Genomic DNA, 24,293 nt, shown 5'->3' on the forward strand with positions numbered 1-24,293 from the left:
AAATCACAGTGAAAGCCCTGGGAAAAACAAAACAACATGATCTTTACAGCAGGACTTGAAACTTTATAATATTAAATGCATTTAAAGAAGCTTCCCATAATAAAAGCGTGGGTTTTCATTTCCAGAAATCAAGTCAATTAGAAACCCTAGGTTCTACTTAAAAACCCATTTTGATCTAAAAGTGAAAACAGTCCCCTATCCATAGTCATTTTATAAACTCTATACAGTTTCACTTGCAGAGATTTTTTTTTTTTTTTTTTTCCAGTCTGGAAAACGGTAGTGCAATTAGTTTTACTTTAAGTTATTTAGTCCAGGATGTAAATAGCTCTGTGGAAAGATAAGAAGATGGTGTGGTAAACAAGAACTTTTTGCAAGCCCATGCTGGCTTACTAGTCCATTAAAGCTTGTAAGTCCATAGTGGCTTTCAACAAAATGTTGTATATACATCACTAATAACAAAGCAGAAATAAATAGGCAGAAATGACTGTAAACTGTCTCATCTCTTAATGATTTCTCAGTAATAACTGGCTTGATGAACTGATTATATAGTCATTTAAATAAGCAGACAGTAGACAGTTGCCCTTAGGACACTCCACTGTGGCATCCAGTCTGGAAAGCCCCAGTGGAGTTACATTCCTAAAATTAAAACCAAAAAAAGGGAGGGGGTGGAGGATGGGAGGTAACAGTTTAAAGATGCCCCTTGAACGAATTCCATCAAGTCAGCCGGTTCACTTAGACTTCTTCTTAAAAAGGCTTTTAATTTTTGATGGCTTTTTGCTTTTCTCTCCGTGATGACAAAGATCGTGTGGGATGCTGCTTATCCTGGCGACGTGTGGGGCTTCCTGAACTGCTTTGCTGTCGTTGCCAGCGGAGGAACAGGATGTGTGGCGAGGTTTGGGCACCGGGATGCCGCTAGAGAGCTGGTTCATGCTACAGGATTTCTCCAAGATGCCATTGTACACTTTGCTGGCAGGACTGAAGATCATACTCTTCGTTTCTGTCAGACCCACACAATCAGGAGAGCCCCGCGAGGTATCTGCAGTTACCGGGGACTCTCCTCTGGATGAATCCTCTAGAGAGAGCTCATCCCGCGATATCTTGCGAGGAGACAATGTCTGGTATATCTCCAGGCTTGAGGGAGGAGACTGTTTCCTTCCAATGGAAGAATTTAAGGAGTCACATTCTGAAGCCGTGTCTGGTACTTCCCTGGACGAGAGGGAGACAGAGGTAAAATCTTAAATCAATATTTTTTAAGACTACCAGCCGACACTGTGATTAATTCTAACTAAAACAACTTCCATTTTTTAATCTATCAACATGTAAATGGGAGAAATGCTAAAATTCTACACGCATTTTGACAAAATCGGAAACTTACTACTTTAAATAACACAACTTATCAAAGCTCCACGTTTAATATTTACATGAACCATAAAAATGGAATCTTCCAATCTAAGAAACATAACTCAAGTTACACCTTCTTCAATTGTCAGACAAATAAAAATGTTTAAATTTTACAGATTTAGTAATTTTATTTCAGCTATTTTTGTGTTTTGTTTCAATACTATTTTTTCTTTCTAAATCACACAGTTGACATTATATATTTTAAAAGATGAACTTTAGTCACTGTCTCTCCCTTTATTTTTTTGTCATTAAATTGATGAAATATATCTTCCTGAGGTAGGAAGAAAGGAATATACTAAGCTAAAATGTAAGTTCTCCCAAGTTTAAAAATGGGGGAAGGAAGCTGAGGTACAATTGAGAGGGGGGGATGAGAGGTGAAAGTCAATGACATAACACTTTTTTTCTTAAGTTTATTTATTTATTTTGAGACAGAAACAGGGCTCGAGTGGGGAAGGGGGAGAGAGAGAGGGAGGGAGGGAGAGGGAGAGGGAGAGGGAGAGGGAGAGGGGGAGAGGGAGAGGGAGAGGGAGAGGGGGAGGGGGAGAGGGAGAGAGGGAGAGAGGGAGAGAGGGAGAGAGGGAGAGAGAGGGAGAGGGGGAGAGGGAGAGAGGGAGAGAGAGGGAGAGGGGGAGAGGGAGAGAGGGAGAGAGGGAGAGAGAGGGAGAGGGGGAGAGGGGGAGAGGGAGAGAGGGAGAGAGGGAGGGGGGAGAGGGAGAGAGAGGGGGGGAGAGGGAGAGGGAGAGGGAGAGATAGAGAGAGAGAGAGAGAGAGAGAGAGAGAGAGAGAATCCCAAGCAGGCTCTGCACTGTCAGCATAGAGCTCGACACAGAGCTCAATCCCACAGACTGTGAGATCAGGACCTGAGCTGAAATCCTGAAATCGAAAGTCAAACACCTAACTGCCTGAGCCACCCACGCCCCCCAATGCTATTTTTAAAAATGCAGACATTCAATAAATTCTCATGGATTTATCCCTTTGTGATTTTTGCCCCCGCCCCTTCTCCACAGTAAAGAGAGAAAATGAAAAGACAAAAGTTCACAACCCCAAGGCCAACATATAGTAAATGCTATCAGCCATTACTTCAAAATATACCTCAAATCCAACACTTGTCACTCCCCCACTGGCACTGCCCCTCTTTCTGAACTACCTACCCCCCTGGACTCACCTCAAGGATTGTGATGGCGTCCTAACGGGTCTCCCCGCTTCCCTTCTTGTTCCTCCCTCCTAACTACTTCTCTACACAGATGCTGAAGTGGTTTTTAAAAACTCACAGCACATCATTTACTTGCTCAAAACTCACTAACGCTTCCTCCCATACTCAGGCTAAAATCCAAAGACCTTGTCCAAGTCCACAAAGCCCAGCAGGATCAGGACAATGGTGACACCTCCAGCGGAAGGCCACCATTCCCCATCTCATTACATCATGGCCCCCTTCTTGTTCCTCCCAACGTGCCGATCTCGTGACTCCCCCAGGGCTCTTGCACCTGTTTCCTCTGCCTCTGATGTTCCTTCCCTCCATCTCTACATGGCTTATTTCTCAATGTCTTTCAGCTCACTGCTCAACTGTTCTCTCTCCAGAGAGACTTCCCCTAACCACTCTATCCAGGAAGTATTCTCTTTCTTTTTACCTTTGTGTAGCATCCCAGAAAATTCCACTCCCTAAAATGATATTTTGTATTAACTTTTGATATGTCTCTCCAGAAGAAAGAAAAGTTAATGAGCACAGGGAGTCTTTCTAACTTCTGTATCCTCTGCACTGGAGTAGTGGTAAGCTCACAGTGGGTATTTAATAAATATGTGATATACGAATGAATGAGTGAATGAACGAACAAACAAATGGAGAGAGAGATGAAAGAAAAGGAGAAAAAATCTCAGATAACAGAGATCATGTCTAACTTGTTTTGATATGTACCACACATGACACAAATACTGTTCACTCTCTGAAAGAAACGGTAAGAAATAAAAAGTAGAGTCACAGTAAAAAGTAAGTGGCAAAAGGAATAAGGTGGGACAAGGAAGAGAGCTGAAGACACAGGAGAAAGGCAAGAACACAGATGATCATAATCCACCAGCTAGAGCGAGGCCAGGACCTTGTCTCACTTGTCTTGGCAGCTCAAGTTATTAGCAAGTGCACGGCATACGGCAAGGAACTAAGTTCATATTTATAGAGTAAATGAACTGAATGATCTCTCACCTCAGATGACCTGTGGTTACTCTCATTATTCACATAGTGATATTACTTCTGACATGTTTTTCACGTTAATACCGTGTTTTAAACCTTGATCTTAGATGGCTCAATGTAACTGGTCATTTCTATGTATTTTACACATGTATGTGAAGATTGTTTCTATTACACTACAAGCTCTCAGAAGGTACAAAATCCCCTGGGCAAATAAAGACTTAAATGATGCTTTCACACAATACAGTTACACGTGCTGCAGACTTTTTAAGTGCTTTTACAATATGATAATGGGGAGTGCTTACAGAGGGCACAAGGCAGCTCAGATAAAAAGAAAGGACTCAGAAATCAATCGCTGGTAGGGAATTTTCTGTTAGCTTCCTTTTGGAGTGGATACCCATTAATTATACAGCATATATCACTGTTCCCTGAAGCTGTTCAGCTTCCAGAACCAGAAGCTGATTTAGTTAGAATTTTATAAATTTACTTCTACTCTGCTATGTGGCTTGGCTGCTTGGTGTATGAAATTCTAAGCTAGGTTAAAAATATTTCAAAAACTGGTCTCTAAAATCTAAATAATATGTGAAAAGAATACTGATCTAAGTTAGGAGACCTAGATTCCTGTCCTGGCCCTGCCATTAATCAGCCACACAACCTTGGGCAAATCACTTAATGTAACCGGGACTCAATTTCACTGTCAAAGGAAGATAATTTGATTAATCTCTAAAATTACTTCTAGTTCTAACATCCTAAATCCAAAATAAATAATGAAGTGTTGCTTCTTCTGCATAACCAGTCAGCTTTGGAGTGCAGGAATGGTATAATCTGTGAGCATTTTTTTTTTTAGAACATATATTCTTTGGAATGTTGAGCTTAATTATGTGTACCATTTATGCTATTTTTTTCTATTTCTTTCTCACAGTGAGGAATAGGTGAATTCATGCAAGTTTAATGCCTATGTAACAAAACTCAAGGTAGGATGTAAATGAGCATACATGTACATAATGCAGAGAACATAAAAGATGAGTAAACAGTAAATGTTATTACTATTACTGTTTTGTAAGGGTTCTAGTGGTTCATCATGTAAGACACTAAATAAAGAGGAGGAAAAGTTTTCTGAATCCAAATTCTCATATTTACTGTGCATTTCTGACATTGTTATTTGAAAGGAAGACTAAACATTTCCATAAACGTGAAAATTCTACTGGACACAGAGCTCTAGCTTTCCTATTAATTTCCATAAGCCACACAAATTGGCTCTGTCAGTAAAGCCATCTTGCAGGTGGCCACAGTTTTACTGTGAAGATTATACAAAAAACTAATCAGAAAGTGGTATCCAAGCAAAGCCACGTCAAATTCTCCAGCTGTAATGAGGATACAAACCTTGGACTATCTGCTCAGTAACATGCTATAATGATCTTGGCTACTCACAAAGTTGACTCTCACTAGAGATAAAACAATCATGTGTGAAAATTATCATTTGATGATGATGCCAACTAAAGAATCACATGACAGAGAAGAGCCGCAACAGGTCACCGAGAACAGCCAGCCATTCCCTCTGGTTTTCTTTCTCATCTGAGCACAGAAGACTTTGGGGCTACACGGCTGCTAAGTGTTGCAAAATCAGAAGCCAGCATCAGTTTTCCTGTCGCTTACTACCACACTGCCCTGAAGACGGACGCGGTTTAGGAGAGAGCCTCCGATCAGCAGGGCTCGTGGAGCACGGTGGTCCTTTGGCTGGACCGAACACACAGCTGCTATGCCCACTTTATGCCAACAAATTCGTGTGAACGTAACGTCCTCCTTTAAGTTCTTAACATTTTCTTCCACTTTTGACGCCTGATAATTCCTGTTCACTAGCCAAGTACTAGCACACGACAGAAAAAACCATTAAGTGGCAACAAGTATTTTAAACAGTCATATTTAATGTTTGTGTTCAAGTATATTTAAGTGCATGCCTTTGTATTTTACATATAAAACTGCTCACAAGACAAGTTTGTGCTCTGAGACTTGAGTCAATTGTGTGCAGTGGTCGGTCTCTAAGTAGTTATGTCCGAATATCTACCTCTGCCTGTGGTGGGCGGAATTCTGAGACGCTCCCCAAGTTTCTAGCTCTGGGGTACACACACGTCCCGCCAATCATTCTATCAAACGCGAACAGAGGTGCTGCCATGAGGGGGCTCTACGGATGTCATTAAGGCCCCACACCAGCTGATTTTCAGACAGAGAGAGGACTATCCAAGTGATGAGTGAGCCTTTTAAAATCGTGTCCAGTGATCAGAGACAGGGGGCATCACAGATTCCAAGGGACCTGTCAGAAGGCCTAGTCTCTGAAGACGGAGGCCACGCACAGCAAGGGCCACTGTGCACCTGCCAGGAACTGGCAGCAGCCTCAGCTGAGAGCAGGCGTGGAAACCGGGACCTCCGTGCTGTAACCACGGGAAGCGAACTCTGTCACAACCAAAGGAGTCGGAAGTGGCCCTCAAGCGTCAGAGAAGAACAAAGCTGGGCAACCACCTTGCATTTGGCCTTGCGAGTCCCTGAGCAGAAATCCCAGGCACAGCAAGCTCGGACTTTGTCAAACAGAACCCGGGGCTAATGAACGGATGCTGCCCGAAGCTGCTAAGTCTGTGGTCACTCACTGTGCAGCAACAGAAAACTAATCCAATGCATCACTCCGACCCACCCATGCCCACCTCCCCACCACCCAGCCCAACATCTACTGTAGTCAATTCACTGCAATACCATTGCTTTTCAGCAGAGAAGTAAATGGCCTCCTCTTCCTCCTCATTGCGATAAAGGACAGGGCAACTTGACACCGAGAGGATATCGGGGTCCGGGGAAGGCAAGGAGTGCTGTGGGTGCTGAGGGTGCTGGGGGTGCCGGGCGTGGACCTGGTGAGGGGCGTGCGGAGGAAGCTGTGCGCGTGGACACTGCGGCGAGGCCGGCACGATGCTGCGGCGGGAGCGGCACAGGCTGCTGCTTCTGGCTAACGACCCAGCGGGTTTGGCCATGGTCCCTGAAACGAAGCACAAACACACACATGCACATGAGACCAGGGCTGCCTCCAGGCACACCACGGACGAACGCGCACGCGTGCGCGCGCACACACACACACACACACACACACACACACACACAGGAGAAGGGCTCTTACTACCCGCCACCCCGGAACGGGCCCTCGCTGGGTAAAGACCTGCAATGGTCATTACCCTCCCCCATCATCTCTACTGCTTCTTGGCAAAGTTCAGAAATAAAAAATTAAAGTGTGATAAAAAAGAAAGCAGGCTTAGAAAATAAACAGAAGAGAACATAAACACACGAGGCTCTAACATTAAATTTGGCATTCCTAACCACAAAGTCTTGAAAATTTATCCAAGATAGTAAATCTTTAAGTTAAAAGATCAATACAGCATATTAAGGAATCTGTACTTTGTTGCAAAACTCTGTTAGTTTCACCATTACAGGATGAGAACTATCAGAAAAAAAAACAGGCTGTATTTTTCAATGGGTATCTCTCGAGATTGTGTAACTTGTTTGAACTTCAAGAAGGTTTTTTTTTTTTTTCTCATGTTTCTAGTTTTCATTTAAATTCTAGTTAGTTAAGATACAGAGCAATATTGGTTCCAGGGGTAGAATTCAGTGATTCATCGCTTTCATATGCTCATCACAAGTGCCCTCCTTAATACACATCACCCATCTAAGTCTATCCCCTGCCCACCTCTCCTCCAGCAAGACTCAGTTTGTTTGCTGTAATTAACAGTCTCTTATGGTTTGCCTCCCACTCTTTAAGAAGTTTTTACTCAAGGGTCATTTGAACACTGTATACATAGTCTCCCAACCAGTTAGGCAGAGGTCAGACAAAAACTTGTTTCCTGAACACTGATGACTGTGGAACTAACCCGAAGTCTTAGATCATCTTGTTTCTGCTGCCAGTCTCTGCCTAGTCCCGTGCAAGTAGAAAACTGCCCCTACACACTTAATATCTTCATAGAATGGGCACTCCATGTCCTTGCCTTAATTGAAACCTAACACCCCGAAGTCAGAACAGCCTTCGCAAGCTGAGGCTGCTCCCTGTTGTGTATACCTCATGTGCTGCAACACCAGAACATCAGGTTGGTGGCCTTCTCATTCCCCAACACTCTTCTCTGGAAACCCTCACTCCTACGACCTTTTACAAAAACATGTTCTTTCTGAAGCTAACACTAAGCCACTTGAATCTGCCATCTCTACAACCCCACTCACCCACCTCCCAGTCATTTCCTTACCTATCTTCCGCTTGAGCAATCCCATTGGTAAGACCTCCCAACACCTTAACCACTCATGGTTTCCCCTCTTCTCCAGACATTTACACCGCCACCCACTCTCAAACCCTGTCTTGCCCTAGTCATTCAGCGCTGCTCCATTTTTGGTATTATATATCAAGACGGCAGACGGACAACCGAGATTTGGACCATGCGTCTACCTTTCTAGTTCAAACACTCTGCTCCCTCCACTTATCTGTCCCATTCTCTACTCCAAGCTCAAGCACCTTAACTCTTTTGTGTAGTCCTTCTGTTGCCTTTATTTGCATCTTCTACATCCCAATAGCATTTAAAAAATGCGGACACAATAAACCTAAAAACACAAAATGCTAAACAATAGCAGCGACAAAACACTCTTCTCCATCCTCAAGACTGTTTTTCAACTGACATATCTCTCTTCCTTTTATGAAGAATTTCCTCTGTTACTTTCTCCACTACTTCATTTTATTTCATTCGGAGTGTAAAGTGCTCACATACAATTTCGCCACAACTGTTTTCAACAATTCATAATCTACTCCCTTGTTGCTAAATTCAACAGATCGCTCAATCCTTCCCTGACGTTTGACCAGCACCTGACATTGATCATTACTCTGTCCTTCCCTTGACTTTTCTAAATGCATTCATACACTAGGCTCCTTTTACACAACAGAATAAAGAAAAATAATAATATAAGTGATCACCTCAAATTACACAGGAAAGAATTTGGTGAAATTTAACATCCACTGATTTAAAAGGAAAACCTTTCTTAGTAATACAGGAATAAAATTAATTTCCTTAAAAGCAATCTACCAAAACCAAAACCAAAAAGAAAAAAAATAAATCACATTTCACGGTGGAGAGCATTCCCTTTAAAGTCAGAAATGGCAATCGTTATTGCCTGCAACCACTGCTATTATTCAACATTTGACTGAAGTCTCAGACTAGAAAATAAGTGGGGGGGGGGGGGGGGGGGCGGCATAAGGACTGAAAAGGAAAAAAACAACTTATTACTGCACACACAAAAAATCCAAAAGACTCATATGAGAATTCACTATTTCTGTATATAAGATACTTAGCAAAGTCAACAGCAGTTCCCTAGACATCAGCAATAAGCAATTTCACATATAATTTTTTTAAGAAAGTTAATGTGTAACTACCAAAAAAAATCCTATGGGGATATCCAGAAATTAATCTATTTATTTTTTTTTTAGAAATTAATCTTTTTAGAAAAGATGTGCAAGAACAGTACAGAGAAAAATTTTAATTTTACTTAAAGACATAAAAGCAAATCTCAATAAATAAAATTTATGAGTAATAACTCTTCCCAAGTGCATCAATAAATTCAAAGAAATTCCATTAAAAGCTCAATGAAACTTTTTATGGAATTTCATAAGCTAATCCTAAAATTCATGCTGGCCAAGAATAACAATTCTGAATTTGAATAATAAAGGACGATTCAGATCTAGCAAACCCCAACACATACTATCAAACTATAAATAGCAACTAAAGCAGAACGAAAGCAATGGAACAAAACAGAGAGCCTGCGAGCACGTGTGCACCTGTGGAGAGAAATGGAGTTACAGACGAGCAGGGAGAGAGCAGGAATGAGGCTGGGACACCTGTTTATCCACACATGAGGAGACAGATTTAGATTCCTATCTTGCAATATGAACAAAAATAACTTCCAGGTAGATTAAAAGACTAAGGGATTAAAGCAAATCTAAAAAACTTTTAGGAGGGGAAACATCTATCATCTTCTAAAAAAGACATTAAAAAACACAAATCAGGTTCACCAATTTGTCATTAGAAATGTTCTTTTAAAAACTCCTATGATTGAAAAAGAAAACAACAGAGTTCACTAAAAAAGAAAAGCCAAAGCCTGAAAGAAGCTATCTACAACCATCAAATAACCAGACAGAGACAGCAAAAAAAGAGAACTATAGGCCAATATCCCTGATGAATATGGATGCAAAAATTCTCAACAGGATACTAGCAAATCGAATTCAACAACATATAAAAAGAACTATTCACCAAGATCAAGTGGGATTCATTCCTGGGCTGCAGGGCTGGTTCAACATTCGCAAATCAATCAATGTGATACATCACATTAATAAAAGAAAAGAACCATATGATCTTGTCAATCGATGCAGAAAAAGCATTTGACAAAATTCAGCATTCTTTCTTAATAAAAACCCTCGAGAAACTCGGGATAGAAAGAACATACTTAAACATCATAAAAGCCATTTATGAAAAGCCCACAGCTAATATCATCCTCAATGGGGAAAAACTGAGAGCTTTTCCCCTGAGATCAGGAACATGACAGGGATGTCCACTCTCACTGCTGTTGTTTAACATAGTGTTGGAAGTTCTAGCATCAGCAATCAGACAACAAAAGGAAATCAAAGGCATCAAAATTGGCAAAGATGAAGTCAAGCTTTCACTTTTTGCAGATGACATGATATTATACATGGAAAACCCGACAGACTCCACCAAAAGTCTGCTAGAATTGATACATGAATTCAGCAAAGTCGCAGGATACGAAATTAATGTACAGAAATCAGTTGCGTTCTTATACATTAATAATGAAGCAACAGAAAGACAAACTGATCCCATTCACAACTGCACCAAGAATCATAAAATACCTAGGAATAAACCTAACCAAAGATCGTAAAAGATCTGTATGCTGAAAACTACAGAAGGCTTATGAAGGAAACTGAAGGCGATACAAAGAAATGGAAAAACATTCCGTGCTCATGGATTTGAAGAATAAACATTGTTAAAATGTCAATACTACCCAAAGCAATCTACACATTCAATGCAATCACAATCAAAATTGCACCAGCATTCTTCTTGAAGCTAGAACAAGCAATCCTAAAATTTTTATGGAACCACAAAAGACCCTGAATAGCCAAACTAATATTGAAGAAGACGACCAAAGCGGGAGGCATCACAATCCCAGACTTTAGCCTCTACTACAAAGCTGTAATCATCAAGACAGCATGGTATTGGCAACAGACACATAGACCAATGGAATAGAATACAGACTCCAGAATTGGACCCACAAAAGTACGGCCAACTAATCTTTGACAAAGCAGGAAAGAATATCCAATGGAAAAAAGAGTCTCTTTAACAAATGGTGCTGGGAGAAGTGGACAGCAACATGCAGAAGAATGAAACTAGACTACTTTCTTACACCATTCACAAAAATAAACTCAAAATGGATAAAGGACCTAATGTGAGACAGGAAACCATCAAAACCCTAGAGGAAAAAGCAGGAAAAAACCTCTCTGACCTCAGCCGCAACAATTTCTTACTTGACACATCTCCAAAGGCAAGGGAATTAAAAGCAAAAAATGAAGTACTGGGACCTCATGAAGATAAAAAGCTTCTGCACTGCAAAGGAAACAATCAACAAAACTAAAAGGCAACCAATGGAATGGGAAAAGATATTTGCAAATGACATATTAGACAAAGAGCTAGTATCCAAAATCTATAAAGAACTCACCAAACTCCACACCCAAAAAAACAAATAATCCAGTGAAGAAATGGGCAGAAAACATGAATAGACACTTCTCTAAAGAAGACATCCAGATGGCCAACAGGCACATGAAAAGATGTTCAACGTCACTCCTCATCAGGGAAATACAAATCAAAATCACACTCAGATCCCACCTCATGCCAGTCAGAGTGGCTAAAATGAACAAATCAGGAGACAACAGATGCTAGAGAGGATGTGGAGAAACGGGAACCCTCTTGTACTGTTGGTGGGAATGCAAACTGGTGCAGCTGCTCTGGAAAACAGTGCGGAGGTTCCTCAAAAAATTAAAAATAGATCTACCCTATGACCCAGCAAGAGCACTGCTAGGAATTTACCCAAGGGATACAGGAGTGCTGATGCATAGGGGCACTTGTACCCCAATGTTTATAGCAGCACTTTCAACAACAGCCAAATTATGGAAAGAGCCTAAATGTCCATCAACTGATGAATGGATAAAGAAATTGTGGTTTATATACATAATGGGATACTACGTGGCAATGAGAAAGAATGAAATATGGCCTTTTGTAGCAACATGGATAGAACTGGAGAGTGTTATGCTAAATGAAATAAGTCATACAGAGAAAGACAGATACCATATGTTTTCACTCTTATATGGATCCTGAGAAGCTTAACAGAAGACCATGGGGGAGGGGAAGGAAAAAAAAAAGTTGGAGAGGGAGGGAGCCAAACCATAAGAGACTCTTAAAAACTGAGAATAAACTGAGGATTGACGAGGGGTGGGAGGGAGGGGAAGGTGGGTGATGGGCATTGAGGAGGGCACCTGTTGGGATAAGCACTGGGTGTTGTATGGAAACCAATTTGACAATAAATTTCATATTAAAAAAAAAGAGAAAATATTTAAAAAAAAAAAAAAAAACACTCTTCCAGATCAGTAAGGAATCTTGGGAAAGATTCCATAGTGGGAATAAGCAACTCAGATAGGAAGAAATCTGAATGACAAACACTAATAAATGAAATGGTACTCAAACTCAAAAGTCACCAAGGAAATAAAAATTGTAGTAACACTTTGGTATAATACTCAGGCAAGTCACAAAAGAAATCAGATTATCCCTAGTACTGAGGATAGAGGCAGAAAAGCTCTCATAAACGGTGGGTATACAAAGGAACAGAGCCATTTTGAGAGCGACCTCACAATGCCTAGTAACAGCTGCCCTCCCAATGACTGAACACGATCCATTGTCCAGGTATCCACCCAGAGACTCTCAAACTCATGCATAAAGGAGATAAAGGTAAGGTAAGGATGCTCACTGCAGTACTGTCTGCAAAGGCAAAAAAGTGCAAAGAGCCTACCTATCTCAGGAGAAAAATGGATAAACTGTGGCTTATTATCATGAATAAACAGATACACTGTGGTTAAATCATTAAACAGTTATAGTGAATTTAATGTAGTATATTTATATTTAATGCAGTATACAGAAAATTTCTAAATATATACTTGTGAGCAAAAGGAGCTGCAAAACATTACCTACAGTTTGATGAACATTTATGTATAAATATATATACATATATATATACATATATATATATGTGTATGTGTGTGTGTGTGTGTGTGTGTGTGTATATAATTTGAGAAAGAGAGCCTGAGACAGGGAGAAGGGCAGGCAGAGAGACAAAGAATCTTAAGCAGCATCCACATTCAGTGGAGCCCTATGCGGGGCTCAATCCCAAGACCCTGGTATCACGACCTGAGCTGAAATCAAGACTCAGTCACTCTACCGACTGAGCCACTAGGTGACCCCCGTGAGCAAAGTTTTAAACAATTTTGTCTGTTGTTTATAGATACATCTGCATATAATAAAAGTAGAATAGGCTCTTCTTACAACTTGAGAAGAGTAGGAAGGTGAGGCCATGTGCTTTAGCTGTATGTATAATAGTTTATTTTGGGCAAAGAGATGAATTAAGGCAAAATATTAAAATCTGTTTATCTTTGTAGCAAGTAAACATTTTATTTTCAGTACTTAGAAGTACATCTGAAGGACTTAATAATTATGAACTTTTAAATAAATTACAACCACATTCCCACAGTGAATATTTAGCAGATACTATAAAATAGGAGAAATCTATCATCTGTTCTCCTACCCACAAGGAGCTAAGCTTTGACAATATTTTCTCTCCTTTAATGTTTATTTATTTATTTTGAGAGAGAGAGAGAGTATGAGCAGCGGAGGAACAGAGACAGAGAGGGAGAGAGACAATCCCAAGTAGGTTCCGTGCTGTCAGCTCAGAGCCTGACACGGGGCTTGATCTCATAACCCACGAGACCATGACCTGAGCTGAAACCAAGAGTCGGGTGCTTAACCGACTGAGCCACCCAAGGCCCCTCTCTCTTTTTTATTTATGCAAAATTAAACACAGACGGTATTTAATAGTTCTACAATCTTTTACTTTGCTTTCAACACACCACAGGCATGTTTCCTTACCGTTATTTCACTTGGAAATTTACACATACCCATGGTACAAATGTAAAACTTTTCAGAGGGCATATAATAAAACGGCCTTCATCCTGCCCTAGACTTCATCCTACCATAGCAGAAGAAATTGTGCTTTCCTAACTAAGCAGAGTGCAGTATCACTGTTGTGCCACTGGGTGGAAGTAGAGCTCTCAAAGTGCAATCTTTGGCAGGAGTTCTTGTTCACAGATAATAAATTTGATCACAGAATTTCTAAAACATCATACTAAATTTAAAATCAACTTTTATACTTTTTTCAATTTCAATCTTCTCTGTATTTTACAGTCACTGAAAACTTAAGGTAATTAGCCACACAGAGCTATATTTTGCCCCATCAAAAAGAACTTCAAAACAAAAAAGCCAAGAAAATAAATTAGTTAATTTAGGGAACATATCTTCATGCATACTTCTGATACTGAAGAATTACAGATTCTGAGGAGGAACTGTGACTTTAAAAAGCTACAATTTTTAAACAAAATCAAATACTTATGAATCAGTGTTGCATTTGGCAAGTTTAAGGACATATAGTTCAAATAAACACAAGTTGACAATATTCCAACAGCAGAGCTGGCCCAGATCTAGGTATAACTTTGCAACTGTAACCACCCTGCAGCATGGGGCCAGTGAAATGAGCACATTCCAGCATTCACTGCATTTATAATCTGTCCTCTCTTCCCTCCTGTTTTAAGAGTCTGGTGGCTCCCCAGCTGACTCCTGTTATCTGTCTGCCATTAAGCCTGAGAATTAAAGCCACAGAAATGAACCCAAGCGCATAGTCATTCACTATCTATCTGCAAATTTAGGGCTTTATTTCATAAAAGTTTAAAAATTAGAACTCTTGGGGCGCCTGGGTGGCGCAGTCGGTTAAGCGTCTGACTTCAGCCAGGTCACGATCTCGCGGTCCGTGAGTTCGAGCCCCGCGTCGGGCTCTGGGCTCATGGCTCAGAGCCTGGAGCCTGTTTCCGATTCTGTGTCTCCCTCTCTCTCTGCCCCTCCCCCGTTCATGCTCTGTCTCTCTCTGTCCCAAAAATAAATAAACGTTGAAATAAATAAATAAATAAATAAATAAATAAATAAATAAATAAATAAATAAAAATAAAAATAAAATAAAAAAAATAAAAATAAAAATAAAAATTAGAACTCTCTGTAAATCTTAACATCAGGAAAACTGTAACAACTGGATAGAAAAATTTCAAACTGGAAAATGTTTACATATGATTTGTCTTGAGACTAAAATTTCTATGTAAGTTTTCAACCAATCAATAATTAAATTCTGTTTTCCATTCTTTGGAATCTTGTTCTACCTACACTGTTTCGAAAAGTCACAAAGATTGGGAGAATGAATCAGGCAGGCAATAACAAGGATGAAGAGTTTTTCAAATGATTTCTAATATAAGAATACACCCATTTTAAATTCAAGCTCTCCAGAACTTTGCAAAAAGTCCAAATATGTATTAATAAATTCTAAAAATAATTAACAAAATCTAAAATAAATTTCACCTTCCTACCAAAATGCATTCCTTACAATGTAAAAATTTTCAAAGAATGCAGCATAACAAAGCAATATAATGAAAACTGTCCACATTAAAACCACCTTTGGCTCAATCAGTTAAGTATCTGACGTCAGCTCCGGTCATGATATCACGGTTCCTGGGTTCGAGCCCCTCATCGGGCTCCTGCTTTGTATCCTCTGTCTCCTTCTCTCTCTGCCCCTCTCCCCTGCTCTCTTGTGCATGTGTGCACGTTCCCTCTCTCTCCAAAATAAACAAACATTAAAAAAAGAATTATAAAAAAAAAATTTTTTTTTAAAGCCTCCTTTGGAGGCGTTCCACTTCCTAGCAACAAAAAAATGTTTTCCTTAACATAAGCACAGTTTAAGTTTTATTTAAAAGTAAAGGGATTCAGTGCTTCAGGAGTTAAAATACAGCAAGATAATACTCTTCTCAATTAAAGGACAGAATTAGAAAAGCAAACCAACAACAACAAAAACATACCTACTGGGAAGGGCAATTCAATTTAAGATAAATCACAGACAGGCTCAAAGTCACACAGTTGGTTAGTCAGTGGCAGAGCTAGGACCAGAACTCAAGTTTCCAAGATCTTCCCCTAATTTTTACTATAGATTAAGCTGCGATTTGAAAGGATATTTACGCTCAAAGCTGAGTACTTCACCTGTACATTATTTAGCATGTATGATGTATTACTTTATACATATGTGTGTGTATAGATATACACAGACATGCATCTGATGTATTATTCTCACATATTAAAGACAAATTATTAATCACAAGTAGAAAAAAGAGAAAATGAAGAACGAACAAAATTTTTATCATAGATTTCAAAGTCAATGAGTCATAAAAGGCATGGTAGGAAGTTACTTTAAAAACTGCACCAACTCAGGGCGCCTGGGCGGCTCAACTGGTTAAGCATCTGACTTTGGCTCAGGTCATGATCTCACAGTTCATGGGTTCGAGCCCCGCGTCGGGCTCTGTGCTGACAGCTGGGAGCCTGGAGCCCGCTTTGGATTCTGTGTCTCCCTCTCTCTCCGCCTCTCAAAAATGAACAAACATAAAAAAAAATTTTTAAACTGCACCAAACTCTCTTTTTTGAATTCAGCACTTACCAGGAAACTGTGACACTATTGGGGGCGTATCTTCATCTAAATCATCAACTCCCCCAGCAATTGGATAGGGTGGAATGGAGACTCTGGGCATCACCACCCAGCTATGATCAGAATACAGGGAAGAGGTCAAGCTGGGGAGGCCCGAGTTATGGGCTATCTGAAAGCCACAGATCTTCTCAATCTGTTGCCAGCGAAAAAGTCGTTCTCGTAAACAAGTTGTCAACTCAGAGAGTGCTTTCCTGTAAAAGCCAAGGTAGAAATTACTTACGGTGTCAACGAGTCTTTAATATGGCACTAAAAAAGGGCAACTACATGAACAGACCATGGCAATAAACTAATTTCAAGAAGGAATTATCCATTCTCAGAATTAGTATAAATTATGTAATTGTACATGATTAAATGATAAATTGTCCATAAATTGCAAATTTCAGCATAGTACAAATAAACAGGTAACTAAAATAACATTCTTACTTTGCTTCCAGAATCTTGTGGTCTACCTCATCTAGGGAGGAGCTGTGGGCAACATGCAGAGTCCCAAAGACTGTGCTTCTTTTCTTTTTAATCTTCTCTGCCTAGAAACCCAAGGAGAGAGAAAATAAGGTAGGTCTGGAAAAAAAAATAGCACACATACAAGCTTATTTTGTTTTGAATATATTAATAATGATGAAACCAGTGGAGAATTATATAGCCAAAATAAGGCCCTAATTTCCAGAAAAGGAAACAGATGAAGGAGAAAGCATGCTTTCCTAAGCCAATCAACAGAATTCAAAGCTTTGTTCTGGAAAATTTTTCACTTATTTTGATGGTTCAGAAAAGACCCGAATCTTCTATTAAAACTAACAAAATAACATTAATTATATCCTACTGCAATGAGGTGTTAGTGAGTGAACTGAGTTTTTTTTTTTTTTTTTTTGCTAGAAATCAGATTAAAACTTAATCTTATTTCACACAATTTAATTAAGAGTCAAATATTAATTTCTAGTAACTACTAACCTGAATCAGATATGAAGAAGCAACCTGGAGGAGAAAAGCTCTGTATAAAACATTTGTGATAACGACAATAGGGATGGTTTTTAAATGACACTAAGGTCATTCTGAAAAGTATATACTTCTCTACATACAGTAATTTTACTCTACGGTCTATGATTATAAGAGTCCATTAAGATAAGTAAGTTTCAATTCACAAAAAGAAGGTACAACAAATACAGATTTTATTCATATTTTTCTCTCTTAATTGGTTAATCTCTTTAGAAACGTATTAAGGTTTGAAATAGAGTACCTCATCCTTAGCAATAGCTAACTGCATTTCAGCATTTTGTCTTTTAATATTGTAGTACTGTACTTCTACTTCATGTGTTAACTGAAGCCATTTCTGAAGTGCATCTGGGACAGACCAGCTGCTCCTGAGTTCAAATTCTTTTTCAGCCTTTTTCAGTGCCATTCGAACCTGGGAGTGAGGGAGGAAGGAAGAGTGGGGGAGACAGAATGGATGCGAGAGGGAGAGAAAGAGGAGGGGGGGGGGAGATGGATGGAGACAGAGCAAGAAAGAGAGAGAAATGTCTTTTTTTAAAAAAGATATTTATATTGAGATACGTTTTAAGAAATTTAGATATTTTTTTGGTATCAAAGTTAAGAGAGAAAGCAATTTGAATTATGCTCTTCATAAACATCTTTCTCAAATCACTGAGTTTAAAACTATGTATTTCTAACATTAAAACGAAAGCTGAACTGGGGCGCATGGGTGGCTCAGTCAGTTGAGCGTCTGACTTCAGCTCAGGTCATGATCTCACGGTCTGTGGGTTCGAGCCCTGGATCAGGCTCTGTGCTGACACCTCAGAGCCTGGAGCCTGCTTCAGATTCTGTATCTCTCTCTCTCTCTCTCTCCCCCCCTCCCCTGCTCATGCTCTACCTCTCTCTGTCTCTCAAAATAAATAAATGTTAAAAAAAAAATTTTAAACTAAAACTGAAGTTTTAAGTGCATCTTAACTCACTAAGCAAAGCTGGAAAGCCAAAGGGTAGAAGGGGTTTACATAGATCTTAAGCTGTATTATTTATTTAGTTTTTATATTTTATAATAGCCAGACTCCCCAGAGAGAAGAAAATGCCAGGCACGTACAAACCAAAACTGATCATGTTTTTCTCATAACGCGGGTCTTGTTTGTGGAGAACATAAAGAAGTATCCGAAACACAGTGAAAACACTGTCCTGGTGCCCCTTCTAATGTTCCCAGAGGGCACTACTGTAAGCTATTTACATGGACCATTTTTGAAGGTTTTCACATCTTCTTTATGGTTACTTATTTCTCAGTATTACAAGCACGTCTGTCCATTACAGTCTGTTTCACCTACTTCTACTCAATTCACTGCTTCTAACATACCAGAAAGTAGATAAATCAGCATTGGCAGACCACGTGTAAATTTTAAGAAAATGGGTTCTGAGTGAGCCTCTGCTTGATGTTTCCATGAGAAACTATACCTAGGCTTCAGGGTCAGGATGTCAAAGTCTTCCTTTGACTGCCCTTTAGGAGAGCCGGACAATAAACAGTTAGAAAACTAAAATGCTTAGTGCATCAGTTGGTATTAGATGCTAAGGAAAAAACTCTTAAAGCCTATGAAAAGAACACAGAAAGAAAAGACAATTCATTCTAGAAATGACTCATTTGAAAACTAGCAAGAGTTCAAGCTAAAGGTATGTAAAGACACACAATAGAATATAAAGAGTTATGTACCTACTCAAGACCTTGAGACAAAGTCACAAATGAACTGGGGAGCATCCCACTTCTGGAGCACCGTAACTACAAATTATCTTCCTCAAAGCCAAGTAAGGTCACTAGAAACTCCACTCCGAAACTCATGTGCAGAACAACGTCTGATCTGAACAAACCCAACTTACTTAAATAAACTTTACTGTGTGCCAGAATAAACTAATAAGAGTACTGTACACAAGTTTGTTCTGATAAAGAAAAGGAACAGCTGTCAGATACTATAGAAAGCAAAGTATAAAAAGAAGTATTTTTTCAAAACTCCAAAATTAGAAAACAAAAGCACAATGGGGCACCAAATAGACAATCAGAAGTAGTGACACTAAAAATGAGACATTACTCACTGAAAGCAAAATCCTAAGCAACACGTGCCCGACACACTTCACCGTGCCATGAGCGTGGGACAGTACTGGCTTCCACTGGCTGGCTAAGCTGTGTGGCATCCCTTCTCCCTCAGGAAGACAGAGTTTGAGGCCAGGTCCCCAAACGTGGAGCTCCAAATAACACCACCAAGTCTGGGTCAGCAGGCCCTCTTTCTCACAAGATTTACACTTGTAAATCTTCTACAGTTTCTACACGATTTTCACTGCCAAGGAACTAAACAGGGAACCTATTTTCAAATTTCACTCAAGTTTTTCTCTTTAATCATAAAGACTTATGTTATGTCTATACATGTATTTCCCCTAAAAGAACTCAATAAATGCATGTAACATATAATGGTTATATTTCTAGCATTAACTGAGGCTGAAATGCTTCGATTGACTGTCAAATAATGTTTCAAAATTTTGGAAATCATGACCTTCCAGTAACAGCAACTATTTTAACTATTTTCTCTATTATTCATTAAGTTTACCATTTGACGTAAATTCCAGCCTTTAGTTCGAATTACATGGCTATTCATAGGGGCATGGACCCAGTAAAAATTGAGTAATTAAAAGCTTTTAACAAATGATGAATTATTAAATTGTTTACAAAAATGATAATTATATACCTAATTTTTGTGTCTCAGGAATAGACCAGTACTAAGTAAAAACATGGTATCACAGAAAGAAACACCCTATATATCTGAAAACATGATTCTAGACCCAACTCTATGATTATGACTTCTGTGACCTGCAAGCTCTTTACTTATTTCTAACCTGAGGCTTATTGTCTTGTGTAGAACAGGGGTATACTACGACTCATCCTGACTTTGCTTTTCTTGAAACGTCAAATACAAAGTAATTTATGTGAAAAGTATTTAAACCACACAAAACATGAAGTAGTACTATTATTCACCCAGAAGTTTTTGTTTTAGGGGAAACAGCACGATGCACTGTATGTGCCAGATATTCCTGACTTCTAATTTTGAGAAGCTGATTATCTCCCAGATGAGCTACAGTAATACTTCCAACTATGTGAAGCTGTGGATTACAGGACATTATACGTAAATTAGCTTCCCAGTTAAATTTACTTCTATAAACAAAACTTTTAACAGTATAGGAAAACATGAACCTTGGAATAAGACACACAAAATCTTGCCTTTGCCATGTAACAGCTGTGTGACTTCAGGCAAGTTATTTAACCTCTCTCCACATCTCATCTGTAAATGAGGATAATATCTATTTATTGTGAGGATTAAAACTTCTGAGCAAATCATTTGCAATGTGCACAGCACAAACTTCTGGCACACAGTTAGCACTCTTAAAATTGTGTTTCTTATTACTATAATCATGTTGGACAGAGTTCTTTTTAAATACCAGTGTAACTCCTTTAAGCCACCCCTTACTGATTGAGGATCTCATTAGGACTATTACATCTGTACTGGGACATATCGTGGTGATCCTAAGGTCTACCGACGTATGCAATGCCTCTCTGCCAAAAAACTCAAATTAGAATGTTTCTGATTTGTGGGTCCTTTTCTATAGGATGCCTGCTCTGCAGTCACCTGTAAAATACTGCTATCAGTTTATGTTTCCATAGAAGAATTATCACTACTGCTTTCTGATTTGCTCTTTCTTACCTATAAAGCTCAGAAAAATAGCTAGCAAGCTTTTTAGTTTAGTACTAGGAATAAACCAAGAGTTAGAAGCCTTGGTGGGAAAAGGAAATAAGTTCTCACAGGAATAAAAGGCATAATATCCAACTTTTGAACACAGTAGAATTTTGGCTAAGCCGTTTTTTCTTTTCTTTTCTTTTCTTTTCTTTTCTTTTCTTTTCTTTTCTTTTCTCTTTTCTTTTCTCTTCTCTTCTCTTTTCTTTTCTTTTCTTTGGCTAAGCCGTTTTTTCTTTTCTTTTCTTTTCTTTTCTTTTCTTTTCAACTCCCTTGTCCTTTACTACATTCTGTACAGATAAGGTTTGCCAGGTAAATAGGACCTGACCATAAAATACACGTAGGAGTCAGCTTAAGAGAACAATCTCCTTACAGGGAAGAGATCCAACAAACAGATGTCTGGGGTATGAGGGAAACAATAGCTAACCATTAATAAAAGAGATGGGTGCATTTAGTCAGACAAATTCTACCAAAAATGACAATCCTGAAGGAAACAAATGCACACTGAACATTTATTTTCTCATGAGTTGAAAGTGAAACTCATTCATCACACAATTCTTATTCCTTATTTAGCACCTGGCCGAGAAGGCCCCAGGGCACACAGCAGAGCAGGGGGCAGAACACCCAGGTCCTTGGTCCTGCTTTACAACGGAGGCACTCTCTGATCTTGGGCAAGCCTTCTCGCCGGCAGCTTCTTTATCAGTAAAGAAAGGGTCAAAGTCAGAAGGAGGGGAGGAGACCACAGAAGCAGAGGTTGGAGTGACATGTTTTGAAGATGAAGGAGGGGGCCAAGAGCCAAGAAATGCAGGCAGCCTCCAGAAGCTGGAAAAGGCAAGGAAACAGATCCTCCCCTAGAGCCTCCGGAGGAATGCAGCCCTGGGAGTCTATTTTAAACTCTGTCTTAGGAACTGTAAGATAGCAAATGTGTGTTGTTTTAAGCCACTAAGTTTGTGGTAATTTTTTATAGCAAGAACAGTAAGTAAACTAAAATATCTGTCTGTAATTAACTTCTGCCGGGACCCCCTCTCCGCTTCCCTGAAAGAGCGAGCTATGCCTGCAGGCTCACGTTCCATCTCGACTAGCAAGGTAGTGGCAGATACTGGAAAGATCTCTTTAGACAACTTCACAATTTTTAGCAAATTATGTTCTAAAACCATTTAACAGGATTCTAATGGATGTTAAATAGAGATTCTTTACCCTTGCAGAGAAGTTTAACATTAGATATATTTTACTAGGTTACAGTTAGATACTAAAACATATTACAGATGTTAGATTAAATAAACACCTTAAATTCACTGGAGATAATTAACTTGGCACAGGGTAAGATTTCATGAGTGAGTGAACATGATGGTAACTTTATCTTTGAATTATTACTTTGTTATTTGCTACATGGACTTTGATCAATGCTAACAATATAAACAGAGAATTCTTTTATTAACTAAGGAAGAATATACAATGCCACTAAACGTAGAAGACCAAACAGGAAAAGCCCCCCCAGAGTGGCAACGCAAACGTCCTAGCAAACACTTTTTGTGGAATGTCAATACCTGTTCCAGTTCCTGCTCTGCATACTGCCTTCTACTCAGCTCACACTCGGCTCCTTCCCTTAGCTCTCTCAGCCGACAGGCCTCTTCCTTTGCGTAATTGATTTCATCCATCATTTTGCGCTCTAGATTTTGCTTTTCTACAGCAACGTTTCTGTTTTCTTCCTGTGCCTTCTCAAGCCTTACAGAATGATAAAAGTAAAAATTCCTCACCAAAGTTTCATCTTTTTTATGAAGAATAACTACATATCAAGCAACAGAATACATGTTTCAATCCAAAATCACACTATTTTCTATTAATCTTACATCTGAATAGCAAAACAGCAGGTGGCCCATGGTATAGCTGTTTGGTTATCTTGAGCTCAAAATACAGTGATAGCAGGGAATCACTCTTCAAGCAAAGAAACTTCTAAGAAATTCATAATTATCTAAATCATGTTAAAAATAAAATTTCACTAGGGGCGCCTGGGTGGCTCAGTCAGTTGGGCATCTGACTTTGGCTCAGGTCATGATCTCATGGCTCATGAGTTCTAGCCCTGCGTTGGGCTCTGTGCTGACAGCACAGAGTCTGGAGCCTGCTTCGGATTCTGTCTCTGTCTCTCTCTCTCTCTCTCTCTCTCTGCCCCTCCCCACTCACTCTCTGTCTCTCTCTCAAATATAAATAAAAACATTAAAAAAATAAAACATTAAAAATAAAATTTCACTATACATATCACTCCACCTATATTTATTTCTACTGATCTGCCCATTTATTCACTAGAGCATACCTTTAATATAAATCTATAATTAGGACATTGTAAGTTTTATAAATATATGAAGTGTACATACATTACTGATATGTGTAACAAACTAAACATAAGTGTGTAAGCACACACCCACATTACATTTTCACAAATTGTATTTGCCAACATAAATAATAAGACTTATAGCTTTTTAAACGTACCTCTCTTGTAAGTCCATGAGACTTTGCTCTGCGGTTTGTAAACTCTCCAAGTCTTTCATCATTTTTGCGACATGTTCTTTTGATGTCTTATTCTGTGTGTAAGCAAACCAGCACCCCCCAACACCAATTACTATAGAAACTGTGAGAATAAAATCCTTCATCCAGTTATGAGGCGGGCCTATGAAAAAAAATGCAGATGGTCAAATTAATCTTTGAGTGTAACAGAATCTTCATACAGAGGCATTTTGTAGTAGGTAGCTAAAACAAGCAAATGTTTTTTGATGAGCCTCCCATAAACAAGCTCCTTTCTTTTAAAAGCTATTTCTTCAAACAATCAAAGTGCTTATCGTAACACTGATATACTAGACCCTCCAGAGGGCACAGATAAGCCCACATGGATGTACCACACCCCTGTGGCACAGGAGGCAGTAACAAAAGTTCTGGGGACCCTGAAAAGGCAAGCGTATCTCCAATCATGTCCTCTGTGGGGTGAAAGCAGACATAAAGAATACCACCAC

The 24,293-nt window shown here is 39.3% G+C and overlaps 1 protein-coding gene across 5 annotated transcripts in view; it reads right to left on the reverse strand.

Annotated features, from left to right (window-relative positions):
- Positions 1–208: 208 nt before the first annotated feature.
- STIM2 (stromal interaction molecule 2) overlaps positions 209–24,293 on the reverse strand; it is a 149,641-nt gene continuing 125,556 nt past the window's right edge. For 3 of the 5 annotated variants that reach the window (XM_045474317.1, XM_045474315.1, XM_045474318.1), the window contains 7 exons: positions 23,776–23,953; positions 22,836–23,013; positions 17,775–17,942; positions 16,967–17,067; positions 16,496–16,734; positions 6,326–6,599; positions 209–1,206 (listed from right to left, as the gene is read on the reverse strand). In XM_045474317.1, coding sequence (XP_045330273.1) covers positions 729–1,206; positions 6,326–6,599; positions 16,496–16,734; positions 16,967–17,067; positions 17,775–17,942; positions 22,836–23,013; positions 23,776–23,953 — 1,616 coding nt within the window. In that variant the 3' untranslated portion in view covers positions 209–728. Of the gene's footprint in view, positions 1,207–6,325; positions 6,600–16,495; positions 16,735–16,966; positions 17,068–17,488; positions 17,513–17,774; positions 17,943–22,835; positions 23,014–23,775; positions 23,954–24,293 lie in introns of all 5 variants that reach the window. The other 2 variants (XM_045474313.1, XM_045474316.1) reach the window with 1 other exon arrangement.

Source organism: Leopardus geoffroyi, chromosome B1 (assembly GCF_018350155.1).
Source record: "Leopardus geoffroyi isolate Oge1 chromosome B1, O.geoffroyi_Oge1_pat1.0, whole genome shotgun sequence".
NCBI lineage: Eukaryota > Metazoa > Chordata > Mammalia > Carnivora > Felidae > Leopardus > Leopardus geoffroyi.